Source organism: Pempheris klunzingeri, chromosome 13, assembly GCF_042242105.1.
Source record: "Pempheris klunzingeri isolate RE-2024b chromosome 13, fPemKlu1.hap1, whole genome shotgun sequence".
NCBI lineage: Eukaryota > Metazoa > Chordata > Actinopteri > Acropomatiformes > Pempheridae > Pempheris > Pempheris klunzingeri.
Genome location: NC_092024.1, coordinates 22,777,181 through 22,791,913, shown reverse-complemented (window position 1 = coordinate 22,791,913; position 14,733 = coordinate 22,777,181). Strand labels below are relative to the sequence as shown.

General features: G+C 40.9%; 1 protein-coding gene across 14 annotated transcripts in view; it reads right to left on the bottom strand.

Moving 5' to 3' along the window:
• The window catches only part of mark3a (MAP/microtubule affinity-regulating kinase 3a), a 55,306-nt gene that overhangs the window by 3,810 nt on the left and 36,763 nt on the right, over positions 1-14,733 (bottom strand). For 4 of the 14 annotated variants that reach the window (XM_070842154.1, XM_070842161.1, XM_070842157.1 and 1 more), the window contains exons 13-16: positions 13,897-14,114; positions 13,083-13,186; positions 8,802-9,074; positions 7,216-7,242 (exon numbers count right to left, since the gene is read on the bottom strand). In XM_070842154.1, coding sequence (XP_070698255.1) covers positions 7,216-7,242; positions 8,802-9,074; positions 13,083-13,186; positions 13,897-14,114 — 622 coding nt within the window. The remainder of the gene's footprint in view (positions 1-7,215; positions 7,243-8,801; positions 9,075-13,082; positions 13,187-13,896; positions 14,115-14,733) is intronic. The other 10 variants (XM_070842159.1, XM_070842164.1, XM_070842162.1 and 7 more) reach the window with 4 other exon arrangements.

Below are 14,733 nucleotides of genomic sequence, written 5' to 3'. Positions count from 1 at the left end.
TTTTAAAGTCAAATCTGTATCATTTTAGGAGTCAGAGACCTTTTTAAAATCTGTTTAATGTCTGTGACCGTTTGTGTTTCAGCTTCTGAGTGTCGTCTCTTTTAAAAAGACTCGATGTTGATCCGATAAATAAAAAGTTATTTGACCTCACAGGAGAAACAAATCCAGGACACACACACAGACGCCGTTTGCAGCCTTTCTGGCATTCGTGCAGACGGGAAACGCTTCTTGCAACACGACGCCGAGTGAAGCTCTAAAAATAAAAACAAAAGTTCCCCCGACAACGATCGAGAGGCAGCGACGCGTTCAGGGACGCAGCAGACGGCCGAACAGCTCGTCGGGCCGACGTGTTCGTGTTCTTCCAGTCCACATGTTTTTACTCTGTTCTTATTCATCCTGCTTTTATTCTGTTAGGTGTTTTTACTTCCTGTGTGCGTTTGTCTTTTGGTTTTACTCTTTGTCTTGTAAAGCACTTTGTAAAGTGCCGTGTAAATAAAGTTTATATTCTCTCTCTTCATATGAATATTTTGTCCTTAGAGAATCCAATCACAGCTGCACGATAATGTAGGACATAAAAATAAGAGCGACACTTTTCATTCATGTCCTGGAGAATAAATGAAGTTTGAGTCTCGTTCAGAGAGACTCACAGGGTTCCTTCACCTTTTACAAAGTTAAATCACAAATCAATCAGGCTCTTATTTTTCTTATTTCTTCACCTAAAAATCTAATTATTGGTGATTTATTATACTAATGCAGTTCAAGCAGTTTCAAGGCTTTCCAGGAGCCGTGTTTGACTTAATTTATGTGTAAATTTAACGCTGTACTATGATTGTTTTAGCATTTTTGTGAAGCATCTTGAGATTTCTCTGTATTTTAATGTGTGCTATGTTAATAAAATACATTATTATTATTATTATTATTATTATTATTATTATTATTATTAATGGCTTTATGAATGACATTAAAGTATTCTGTTTCTCTTATTATAAACATGACCTGATCAGAGCTCAGCTAGTTTTTCTTTTAAAAATCACAACATTAAAATAAAAAGCACTGAGAATTACAGTTTTTCCCTTTTACAGTTTGATTAATGTTACCGTGTTGAAGCAACGCATCAAAAAAGAGCTCACAGTCAAGATCAGGAAACTGGAAGCGAAACTGTAGTTAAATATTTAAGACAACTTCATGACGATATCGAATATTTCTGTGTTTTCTGCATCAGTGAGATGAAATACAGTAATTTCTCAGACATTTATTCAGCTAGATTAGACACAAACATGCATTTCTGTCTGGATTAATGGAGATTTTCAATCTCACAACATATAACTACAAACACTCAGAGTGTATTTTGTCCTCATCGCTCATTTTCAGTCAAGTTTTATAGTCAGAAAAACGATAATATTCCTGAAGACACCTGGCGTAGGTGCTAATAATCAGCTCTCGGCTCTTCACAGAGACTCAGGAGTGTTTTTACTGTTACTCAGACAGGAAACCAGTCCCTGAATCACCACAAAACACGAGGAGAACGTCTGAGTAATACAACAGATTAGAGGCAGTAAGCTCCCTGCGCCTCTGACAAGACGGGTTCCCAGCATGCACTGCAGCCTGGAGAACAGAAAAACAGGACGGGTGGAGGAGGAAGTGACTCCAAACTCCCCCGACAGCTAAAGAGACTCGACAACAAGCGGACAAGTGAAGAGACGGGACTGACAGCGGGGTCCTGGGTCGGCCGGAGAGGCTGTGAAAGGTCACATGACCGAGGGGTGGGGGGGGTGAGGGAGGTGAGGGAGGGAGGGAGGGTGAGAGGGTGAGTCCCTCCACATAACTGACACTCAAGACTCTCAGAGGAGAGGGCTGGAGGGATTGAAACGGACCCTTACTCTAGATCTTCATCTTCCTACAACTCTCTATATCTTCTGCTCCTGAATCTGAAAGAAAAAACGGGAATCTGAAAAATAAAAAACTGCGATTTTTTTTGTTTCTCTCAATGGACACATGACAAAGAAAGAGAGGAGGAAAGAAAGAGGGAAAGAATATTAAAAATGTATGACATGGAGCAAAAAAAGAAGAAGAAGAAGGAGAAGGAGAAGAAACAAAGATGGAAGGATGATGAGAAGGAAGGAAGGAAGGACAGGCTGATAGAGACCGGAGGGCAGGAGACTTACTAAGGGTCTTTCCTCCCTGCGTAGAAGGGATGGCAGGCCCTGTTTTGGCCGTCTGCCGTTTGGCCGGGTCAATACTGACCCTAGGCGGAGAGGAAGAGCAGCAAGAGGTCAAGGTTAAAGGACACAGGAAGGTTAGGAAGACAAAAAAAACACACAAACTGTGAGGAGAGGTCCTGAGGAGGAGGAGGAGGAGGAGCAGGAGGAGCAGGAGGAGCAGGAGGAGGAGGAAAGTGACAAAAACTCATTGGTTAAGTCTCAAGATGTGATGAGGATTTTTTAGCAGAAATGTACGCAGGGTTGAAACTGACAAAATGTAGTGAAATGATATCAGATGGGTCTAAAATATGATTTTAAATAATTAGAATGGAGAGTAAAAAGAAATATAAAGCGTTTTACTGTTATTTTAACATTAAACTCCAGTGTTTCTTTTGTTTATTTCTTATTATTACATATTTTGGGTTTTAAATGACTGGCGGCTTGTAGATTAAGTTTTGAAACTACTTTCTGTCCAGCAGATCCTTTTTGTTTGACCTGAAACAGCTTAAGTTCGCTCTTTTTTCAAACCTACCAGACTCCAGTGAGAAAAAGAGTGATTTTAGCTCACAGAACACAGGAGATGTTGATCATTTTGGTGTTTTAACACGTTAGTTTAAGACTTTAGTGTTTTTTTTTAGGGTTGATTTGATTAAACCTTTAAAGCACCAAACTTCCACAATAAATAAAACACACTAAATGATCGATGCGGCTGTGTACCAGCAGCTCTTGTGTTCTGTGAGATAAAATCGCTGTTTTTGTGAATGGAGTCTGGTGTCTTTGGAGAGAGCACAAAAGTATCGTCCTTATCTTTCATCTGACGCCGTCGTCAGGTAAAAAATATATTTTATTTAACCAGTGCTTTGGTTATGGCCAAAGTGATTACAATTCATCCTAGAGGGAACATGAATGTCTGAACCAAATTTGGTGACAATCCATTCAATAGACCTTTTGGTTTCTAGTGAAATATCTCAACATCTTCAGGATTCATCCTCTGGAGAACATGAATTTCAGCCATAGATTGAAAAAGGACCATGAAGGATCATGAAAATCACCATCAAGCATCATCATCCGAGTTTTTTTTTTCTATCTCCATTTATATATTTTTATGATAATGAGCTGAAACAATTATCTAATCGACCTATTAATTGATCAGTAGAGAACTAATCGCCATTTTTCAAGTAAAATCTCAAGAATTAGCTTCTTTACTTTTTGTTTTTTTATGCTGGTTGGACAAAAAAAGAGATTTGAGGATGTTACTTTCAGGTTTTTCACTTATTAGTCAAAAAAAGAATGAAAGAAAATGAGTAATACATTTACAACATATGAATCAATAATTGAAACAGTTGCAGCCTTAGTCTGGAGCAGTAATTGGTCCAGAGCTTCTTTTAAGTTTTATAACCAACTGAAGGTTCAATAAAACTTATTTTTAAATTCCATTTTAATCATTTAAACATTATTGATTGACGTGTTCAGTGATGTTTGTGACCCATCTGATGAACGTTTCACTGCATTTTGCCTCCTCAGAAATGAGAACAAACACAAAAAGTGAGGTGATAAAAGTGAGATGGGAGATGATGGACGACAAAAGTTCCCCCACACGAGGCTCCGGGTGATGAAGACGCTGCCGGAGGAAGACGACTGTCCACCAAATCAGCCAGCAGAGGGCACCGTCGAGCCTCGAGACGGCGGCCTGCGAGGCCCACAAAGCTCCTGCAGCCGATGCTGACAATTATGACGGCGGCTGGTCCAGTTTGACCACAGCTATCCAAATCACTTAGACGGCTCTATTTCAGGCACTGATCTGGTTTGTGGAGTTTTATTTTGGTGTTCTGGCCTGACGTCAGATCAGTTTCACAGCCTCCTTTTCTAACCCCGACCCCCCCATTAGTGGCAGAAATAAACCGACAGGAAAAACCACAAGTATTTATGTGATAAATGTTCAAAAATGGGAGCTTAAGATAAACGTCTGTGTGATCGGACTGGATCACAGTTATTTATAAAGAACATTTTGTTGTATCAAAGGAGTTACACAGAAAGGTTACTACTTGTTTACCCTCTTGTCAATAAGTGATGAGGGAGGAAGAAGAAAAAAAAAGCCTCCGCTGCCTTTGCACCGAGTCTCTATTCCCCCTTTTTCCCACCACTAGTCCACCAACCCTGTTATCAAGTTCACCTGAAGGTAAATATGAAGCTTCAGCATCAGTGGAGAAACTTCCAGAGTACTTTTAGTAAGAAAATTCCCTTTTTTATTCACTTTTATTTATTTTTCATGGTACTAAACACTAAAGTGTGGACGGTTTGCTAATCACCTAAATGATTGGTAAAAAATATATATATTTACATTTCTTATGGCTATATTGAGAATAAATCATTTGTCTTTAAACCAGCTGGTTCAGGCGTCTCTGATGTGAACATTTACTGCATTTCTTCGTCTTGAATGACAGTGAACTGAATTTCTTAAAACAAAGAGGCCACTAAACACACAACGGACATTTATCCTACATTTTACAGACAAAAACATCAGATTTAGATTTGATTAAACTCAACTTTAGTCTTTAAAGCCTTTAAAAGACTTTCTATTCTGACTGCTGAACCTCCAACGACATTAAAGCTTTTTAAAAAAAATAATAAACCTTATTTTTATAGCACCTATTTTACAGAGTGCTTTACAAAGAAAAAACTAAATAAAATAAATCTACTTCACCAAAATAAAGGTAAATAAGTACAGGGAATAAAATACCCAAAATACAATCAAAAAATAATAAATTAGCTAATTGACCCCCCCCCAAAGAAACTACATAAAAGATAGTGAAAGTAGAAAAAGACATGTTAATAAAAAGGCTTATTATTTAAAAGCTATGTTTTAAGAATTACTTAAGACAGTAACAGTTATTATTAAGACAGAACTGTGAAATTATAATAGTTAAACATGAATATTTTAATAAAACTGAGTTGTATTTCTGTAGTTTTCAGCCACTGATGAGTTGAGATCAAAGTCTGTTTAAAGATCATTTATATTTCTCTCGTGTCCACTGGGAGGAACCGTCATGTTGTGCTTGGTTTCTATGGTGACCTAAAGCTGATCTGCAGCTGATAATTAGCACATATAGCTGATCAATGAACTGAGGGGGGGGGGGGAACTCTTCTTAAAATGATTCAGCGGAGACCAGAAGTCCAGTTCAGGAACACCGATTGTTCCCCAAAATAAACATTAAGTTGCAAAAGGACAGAAGGAATCGACCGACAGAAGATCTTCAGCTGTAACTTAAGTTTCTACAGCTGTAAATATGCGCAATGCAAAGCCTAGAAACACCAAACACCACCGGACAGATCCATCAAAGTCCTACACAAGCACAACAACCTATTCGCTGAGGATGAGATTCACAGACGATAAAACACAAATCTGTTTCTTTTAGCTCTTCATGGCCCCAAAATGTCCTCCTCTGTCTGAGAAACAGGAAATAAAATCTCATCCTCAGTGATTTCTCCTGTTCTGACAGTCGCAATAAGTCACATCTGGGCCAGAAAGAGTTAAAAAAGATAAATAAATAAAACAGGAAAAAAAAAAAAAGCATCAGTTTTGTGGTGAATAACTGCAGCAGAGTGATGTTTAAGGCGTCCGTCCGTGTTTGCAACAGCAGAGAGAGAAAGTTCAGTCGCTGACAACAATTTGTTGTGGTGAGAAAACAAACCACAATCAATGGCAGCTGTAAGAAGCGACCCCCATGCAGGCATCGGCAATCGATTAGTGGCAAGCTGCTCTGTTGTTGCTGTTGGTTAATCGACTGATTGTTCAAGGAGTCCGACCTGCTCTCCCAATCAGCCTTTATCCAGCCAGACCAACCACAGCCACGCCGAGTACATTTACACACCAGAAAACACCAGTTAGAACCCGATTAATGCAGAACTCCCATTGGAAAAACCATCAATTTGGTGTATAATGACCGATTTGGATGTTTGTGTCGACACCGACAAGATCTTATTGTGTTAAATCCCTTTTAAAGGACTAGTTCGACATTTCGGGTGACTCACATATTGGCTACAGAATGAAATAGATTGGTACCACTCTCATGTCTGTAAAGTGAATATGAAGCTAGCTTAGCATAGCATAAAGACGTTTAGGAGTCAGGGGGAAGACGGCTCTGTCCTCGTGGATACAAATGGGGTGGACAAAATAACGGAAACACCATTTCAGTGCAACTCAATACCAGAAACAGCCAGAATGACCACAAAGCTTCTACAAAAACTGAACAACCGTCATAAAAGGGAAGATTTGCTGCAGGACTCTTGTGTCAGACTTAGCACGGTGTACCTAATAAACTGGCAACAGAGTCTCATCTCCAGGTAAAACAGTGAAGGTGCAGACGCCCACAACATGTTGAAGTAATGGAGCGTTGCTTGGTTTACAAACAGCACTTAAATTCAGACTCTAAATCTTTACGTGACTCATTACAGACACTACGTCACGTTGCTTTAGCCCCCGCAAAATGGTGACTTTACATTTTTCATTCTAATTCATGTACAGATTAAATAAAACAACATAAAACAGGTTAAATAATGAGCCTGCGTTAGCTTCGGACAGAGCCAGGCTAGCCGTTTCCCCTCTGCTTCCAGTCTTTATGCTAAGCTAAGCTAAGCTAAGCTAAGCGGCTGCTGGCTCCAGCTTCAGATCTACCGTACAGACATGAGAGAGGCGCCAATCATCACATTTAACTCTCCGCCAGAAAGTGGATAAGTGTATTTCCCTAAATGTCACACAACTCCTTTACCATTAAACCTACCGGCCGATTAGCCGACGCTAACCGGAGCACTAGAATCTGCTCACATTGATCGGATCATAAACTGCGTGCATGTAAATGTACCCAGAGAGTTTTTTCTTTTTCGTCTGCTAAGCGGTGTGTGTTAGTTGAGTGCCAGCAGCCCCACGCGTCTGGAGAGTCTCAGAGGAAGTTTTTCAGTGAGATTGTTTTCGTTATTTTTGGCACAGAGCGAAAAGGCAGTACAAGAGTCCTACCTTTTGGTAAACCTGAATGACATGTTTCTACAACAGAATCAGACAAAGAAACAGTGAAAATGGTGAAGAGGGGGTGAGAGGAGGGGAAGGGAGGGGAGTCAGGGAGGGTATGAGGAGTCTGAATGAGTGAACAAAAATGGGGTGATTGGAATCATCAACAGTGAAGGGGGATATTCATTTTTTTTTTTCTCCATTGATTATCAAATGATTTCAATTCCTCATTTTGGGTCAGTCATTGCAGGAGCGTCGCTGGCCTGGCTGCCGCTTCACGAGCCTTTTCATGCAGAGAGAACACGTGATGTCTCGTCATTTCAGTATTTTCATTACCGATTAAACTGTTAATTATTTTCTAGATTATAAATTCAGTCTGTTGCCGTTTACCAGAGCTCAAGGCGACGTCTCCAAATTTATTAATTTGCTCGATCGACAGAAAAACGGAAAAATATTAAATTTACAGTGATAAAAAAACAGAGAAATCAGCAAATCCTCACATTTAAGCAGCTGGAACCAGAACTTTTATAAGAAATTCTGCTTGAAACTCAACAATCATTTGATTCTGTCCATCAACTAATCGATTAAATGACCATTAATGGTTCCAGCTCTGATCAAGTGGAGGAATAAGGACTAAAATAATATTTTACTTTGGTAAAAGTAGAAATACCAAAGTGTAGAAACATGTTACTTGAGTAAAAGTACAAAATTATTAGCATCAAAAGTTAAAAGTACTTCTACATAATTGTGATGAGGATTATATTACCATTTAGAAGATGTGATATATATATATTTTAAAGTCATCGATGTATTAATTAGTTTAATGTTGGAGCTGGTAAACATTTTATTTACTTTAAATGCTCAATAAAGTCTCCTCATCTATTTGAGCCTGAGTCTGCAAAATAAAATAAAAGCCCTCAAATAAATGTAGTGCAGTAAAAAGTCTTTAAATGTTTGGTTACATTAACATAAGAAAAGCTGCCAAAACTTGAATGTTTTGACTGCAGTTCTGTTTATAAGCTCTGGTTTGTTGGTCGGGATGAACCAGATTTAGCCCGTTTCATTATACACTGCATGAAAAGATCTCTTCGTGACTGTTAAGCGAGAAAATGAGCAGCAACCATCTTTAAAGAATCACGGGACTGAAATGATCTGCTGCATCAGCTGCAACTATCAACGATCACTTCACTAGAAATAGAGACGTCAAATTGTGGCTCGTTCAAAGTGGTTTCAGCTCTCTGCGGCAGGCATCCAGGCAGCGACAGATTAAACAATTTAAGAATAAATCACATCGTACAGGACAGTGAAGTGTCCCCCCCACCACCCCCAGCATGTAATTCATCATCCTAGCTCTACGAGGCACTGCGCTGATTGGCTTGTAATCCGAAGAGACAGAGTCAAAGGGCGATTACAGTGTACAGAGCAGGGCTGGAATCCATCCTCTTTCTGTTTCAGGCTCTATATTTAAACAGGAGCAGTGAAAAAATGCACATAAATGATTGTTTTAGGACCGTTTGAGGCTTTAAGTCGACTGAACAGAAAGAGGGCTAAATCCCAACCCCTTTGGAGCCTGGCTGAGGTGTTTCCTCTCCTACCTGCGGGTGAGTTTGGAGGTGAGTTTGGAGAAAAGGTTGCTGGTTCCACGGCTGCGGGTCTGAGAGAGCGGGGTGGCGTCGTGGGAGAGGGTGGGCGAGGCCGGCGGGCCGTTGTACGTGGCCGTGCGGCGGTCTCTCAGCTGGCCACCGTGGAAGGTGCTGCGGCTGGCGGTGCCCCGTGGGAAGCGCAGGCGGTCGGGGGTGGTGGCGTTGGCGATGCTGTGGATCGACGCCACCGGGTTCCTCTGGCTGCCGGGCGACACCGCAACACTGCTGAGGTGGAGGAAGGAGGAAAGACGGTGGAAACAATTAAGATCCATATCAAAAACACAGTTTTTCCACTGCAGGTAGGATTTTCTCTCCTGTCTTTTACTCGCAAATGTGTCCAGCAAGTCTGTCACGGAACTGATTTTGCCTATTTTATTAATAACGTCTGAGGTTTCTCTCCAAAATAAACAAACCAAACCGGCTCAGTGTTTTAAGATGTAGTTCAGGTTTTTTATCCATCGTCACTGTATTACCGACAGTAGATGGCCGTTGGTGCATCTCCCAGTTTGGAGAAGCAGCTGCCCAAAAAAAAAAAAAAACATCATCATTTTAAATATAAACTATATTTAGAATATTTTAACCGTTTTACATTACCTCTTTTTCTTTGCTCCCATCAGAGCCACCAGACTCTATTGACAAAAACAGTCATTTTACTTCGTATATCACAGGAGGTGCTGGTCTAGTTCCTGTCGCTTTGGGATTTTATCTTAAATTACTGTTTTTATCAATGGAGTCTGGTGGCTTGGAAGAGAGCATAGACCGATATAACGTCTGACAGCAAGGTAAAGCAGTGAAAATGTTCTTCATTTAACAAACAATTCACTGCTATTGGTGGCTAAAATATATTTTTCTGCTGCCCCCGTCCACAGTGGTGCCTGCTTCTCCAAACTGGGGGCGTGCCGACCGCCATCTACTGTAGGTAAACCTGAAACACCCCTTTTAAAGTGGATATTGAAAGGCTGCAGTGGAAAAACCTGAGCGCACAGCTGCATGACATTCCCCCCCTTATCTTTAAAATGTTTGTTATTCCTACATGGATCTCTAATACTGCCATGAGTTTTAATAACATGACTCTTGCATGTTAGATGTCAGCAGGGTAGGAAATTAAATCAAAATGCAGAACATCCAATCACATTAGCTGGTGGAGTCAGACCTGTTGTTTTTAATTAAATAATTCCAATTTCCAACACTAACCCTCTATCTTATTATGCCTCTTTTTTATGCTCAACTAGTTTTATGAACTTCAAGCCACAGGGGACAAATCAGGAGCTGAACCAGGAACTAAACGCCTCCTTTGCACATTTCACACGTTTGTGCTGGATGAACATGTCATATTTGAATGTGTGTCACATAGGAGGTGGAAAAAACCTCCAGCAACGTGTCTCCAAAGCTGCATATGCTTATTTATTCCTGCTCCAGTGTATAATCTCATTTTAACATTATTCAGGAAGTCAAACTACTACTGAAGCTGTATGTGACTTGTAGAAGTTTGGAAGTTTGTGTTCGACCAATACGTGACGTGAAGACAGAACCGAGCCAGACCGGGACCCTTTGGGAGGCCAGAGACTATGACAGCAGGACCAACTTAGACCAAGGTTATTATAGTTTTGGATTCGTTTTCAATTTCTGTTTAGTTTTAATCACTTTTACAGAAACTTTAGTTTGGTTTTTATTAGTTTTACAGTTAGTGCTTTTTGTAATATTGGAGTACAGTTTTAGTTAGTTATCACACTTTATTAATTATTATTATTATTGCACACTTTATTTTGATTTTTACGTCACTTAATCTAGTTTTCTTTACGTCATTAACGATAATAACCTCACCTGACACTCTTGCTCCATCATAGAGGACCAAAACATCTTTACATAATATGTAGGAATCTGTGTGGGACGTTTTTATATAAACTCACCAGCAAAAGATCATTTTAGAAAAGACAAAGACTAAAAATCTACCAGCTGATTTCTTTTTAATTTCCCACCTTGGACATCAAGCCTTTAAATGTGATCAATGATACAGGAGTGAGTCGTGTCCCTGCTCAGTTAGAGTCTAAACAAAAACAGACGATGGTCTGAGGGTGGTGGGACAGCAGGAGGAGGAGGAGGAGGAGGAGAGGGGGGGCGGTGAGCGGTGGGGCTCGGCCGTCGTGTCGGAGGCCGACAGGTGAAGGATCCAGACGGAGAAGATCAGGGGTCAGAGTTCACAGCAGAGGATGGAGGAGAGATCAGGAGCAGAGCTGTGAGAGTTTGTTATTGCAGATGTCTGCAGCGGACACGGGAGGTCCTCCGGTTCATGGCGGTGCACAGAGATGATGATGCAGACGCGGAAAAATATTATCACACACAGAGTCTTCAAGAGCTCATTCACCAAAAGCGCGGCAGCTTGATTCCAGTGTGAGGATAAATATTTTTCTCTGCTGGTGCCTCCACTTTCATCAGTGTCTAAAATCTACACCCATCAGGCTCCAGGTCCAGGAAACCACTGAGGTTCATCACCTACAGTGTTAATGTGTGATACATTACAGAGAACTAGTCATTACTCTTTAAACCCTTCATACCATTGTTGCTCTTATCTTCATACTTAGTGGTGTTTTTAGGGATCTTAATATGACCTGTCCCTCCTACGGTCCCTCAACCTTAATACGCTTTTCTTGACTTGAGCGGCAAGTTCGTAGTTTGCTAATGTTACCAAAGATTTTAATTTCTTTCCATAAAACTAGATTAGGACATCTTCTATGGAGGTCGCTGTGAGACACTGCATGGACGAAAGGTGTTTTTAACGAGCTTAAAAAAGAAAGAACGGTTCAAAACGAGGACTAACATTTAATCTCAAATCTTAATCCAGGTGTAGGTGAAAAACGAGCATCGCGTGGGTCAAGCAGTTTGTTGACAGACTGCAGGTTTCAAGCACTTTCAAGGTGCCTTTTCCAGCTCCTTACAGCTGTGGTCAATTAACTACACTGAAATTAATTATGTTCTGTGGGACTTATTTTATTTCTTTATCTGAAACCGAGCGGTTGTTATTACTTTATTCAAAGTTTTTCCAACCTTGAAAAACACCACATTAGAATTTAAGCATGTTCAAGGACCTGTATGGAAGAAGTGAAGCCAAGTGAAGCCTTTTCTTTTACCTGCTGCAGAGGACGACGAGTGCAGCTTTGTCTCTCTGTAAGCTCTGCACACAACACCAGCAATCCCACGGCCTGAATAACAAGCGCTCTCGACCTGCTCGCGGCTGATGAGCATAAATTTCAGACACTGACCACAAAAAACAGGTTGGACGCACGCTTGCCTTACTGTTCTCTGCAGGAAACGGCGTCCATGGTTTAGTTGTGGGGTTACAGAGTGTGAAGCCGGCTGGATGCGTGGGTTAGCGAGGGGCCAAACAGGGGCTGAGACATGAGAGGAGACAGACGGGGGGGTTTGGAGGCCCTGCCGTCTTACTTGGGCGAGCAGTAGTCCAGAGCGTAGTAGGAGTGGGGCAGCGTGGCCCAGCCTGCCTGGCAAACGTACAAAGGGCCGACGGTTTGATACCTCTGCCGCACCGAACTGGACGAGGCACCGAACGCAGTGGCCGCAAATGCAGAGGAGGGGCTAGTGGCACAAGCCATCTCAGTCATGCTGGTCATGCCACAATAAAAAAAAAAAAAAAAAAAATTCCCCCCGAACCACAAACACACAGGCAGAAATGAAAAATAAGATGATGAGAAAAGGGGGAAAGTAAATACAAGAAAGAATGAATAAGAAAGAAAGAAAATAAGGGGATGAAATAAAGGAAATCTTTTTTTGGGTTCTGGATTTTTTCTTTCAACATAAAAGGAAAGAATCTGGCCTCAAACGCTGCTGTTAGAGTTCAACCGGTGAGAGTTTGGAAGGATTGATATTTTTGTACTGAGCCGACTAATACCCATATTTATAAAACCTTAAATTTGACCACAGTTGTGTTTCATGACGAATTTTTGCATTCTTGTTGGGCGGAAAAAGCTCTAAACCAGCATTAAGACCACAATACTGGCAAAGGAAAGCACTGATTGGTGGTGGAATTAAAAAAAATACACATACTGGGTTCCACAAACATGTACAGGCTCAATAATGCCATTGAACCAAGAAGTAATGCTCAGTCTTTCACTGATGAAGAGGTAAAAGTGGCTCAAACCCAAACTCTTCTCTGTGCTGACGCAGATGTTATGCTTCAGTGAGGAAACCAGGTCAAAGACAACAAACATCCTCTCTCACCTGTTCTCCTTCCCGTTGGGAATGACGGAGAGGCGGTCCGTGTTGTTTCTGTCGCTGCAGACATACGTGTTCCTCCTGGTCATACCTGCCGACGCAGTGTTATTCTGCAGAGCAACAGAGAGGGAAAGAAGATACTATATTAATACTGACTGTTTTAGTCTGTAGTCTGTAAGTAATATGTTCAATAAAAAACATTACAGTTTATTGGTTCACATTAGCTTCTGCTGAAGCAGTTTGTAGTCTTCAGATATAAATGGGACAAAATACAGAAATCAACAGTTAGATTTGTGTTTTATAATCCTCGTGCTGCCGTCATTACTTTTCTTAAAGTCTAAGAATTAACTATAAAAAAACCCCCAAAAAAGCAGAAATGTGAGATGAATTTGCTTAAAAAAGCTGAAACTTCAAATGTAAAACTGGCAGAGATGCAGAGTACGAAAATAAAAAAGTTTTTTTAACATTTGAAAGGAGTTTCTGAAGTACCAGTAATACCAGTAGTATTGGTTATACCAGTAGTATTAGTACCAGTAGTGTTATTAGTTATTATTAATTATCAGTAGTACCAGTAGTACCAGTAGTATTAGTGGGAGTGGTATTAGTATTAGTGGCAGCAGAGTCATTTACAGTGTCAACAGTCAGTTTAAAAACTGGCCACTGTGACTATAATCATAGTTTTTAAACGATGAAACAAATTGTTGTTTTATTTTTTCAGGAGGACCAAACTGATCCTGATCCCTGCAGATAAACCAGCCCGTGCTGACGCCGGCGAGCTCAGCTGCCTTTCTGTTGTGTGCAAACGGACAAAGTAACTCACGCTCGGGCCGGTGGTGGCGCCTTTCCTGCGGTCGGGGATGTCGGCCTTGTTGGGGTTGTTGGCGTTGCCCAGCAGGGGGCTGGAAGGCGGAGCCCCGCGGCTCCCCGGGGTGGTGGGTTTACGGAGCTGGACGCCACCTTCTTCCTTGGCGCTGTTCTCTGCCGTGGTGGTCTGACTCCTCTTTGGATGAGCCATCCCTGGAGGGACGTTCTGACCGACTGCAGAGAGACGCACAGAGACGCAGATGTGTGACGGATGACTCAAAGATGCTGCTGCTTTGCACCTCTGGCAAAAACACTGGTGTGAAAAGTGTTTTATCTATAACGAGACGACCCACATTCGGAAATAATGTGACACTGACGCAAAGTGACCGAGGACATCAGCAGCAGCACATTGTGATGTTTTTAAATAAACCAGGGTAATTCAGCTTATAGATGAAATACAAACATGTCTGTCTGTCTGTCTGTGTGCGTCTGTTTTAAATAATGAGCTTGAAGCCATAATTTCCCTCAAAAAACAGACCCGGAGCTTCAGCTGATGTATTTAGTTGAATAATCATTGAACAGAAAATTAATCAGAAACAATTTCAAGTCAAATAGAATTATATTTGTCTCAAGACTTATGATGAATTGTGCAGGATAAAGACAAGTAAAACACATAGTGAGCACTCTACGGTAGCTGATATTACTTCCTAGTATTAAGCCATCTACTAATGAGTGTTTTAGTTTGTGCATTTTGGATCATTTATTAAACTAAATTCACTCATTCCAGCTTCTCAAATGTGATTATTTGTCTGTGAGTGAACTGAATGTCTTGGAAAGGTTTCATTTTCACAAC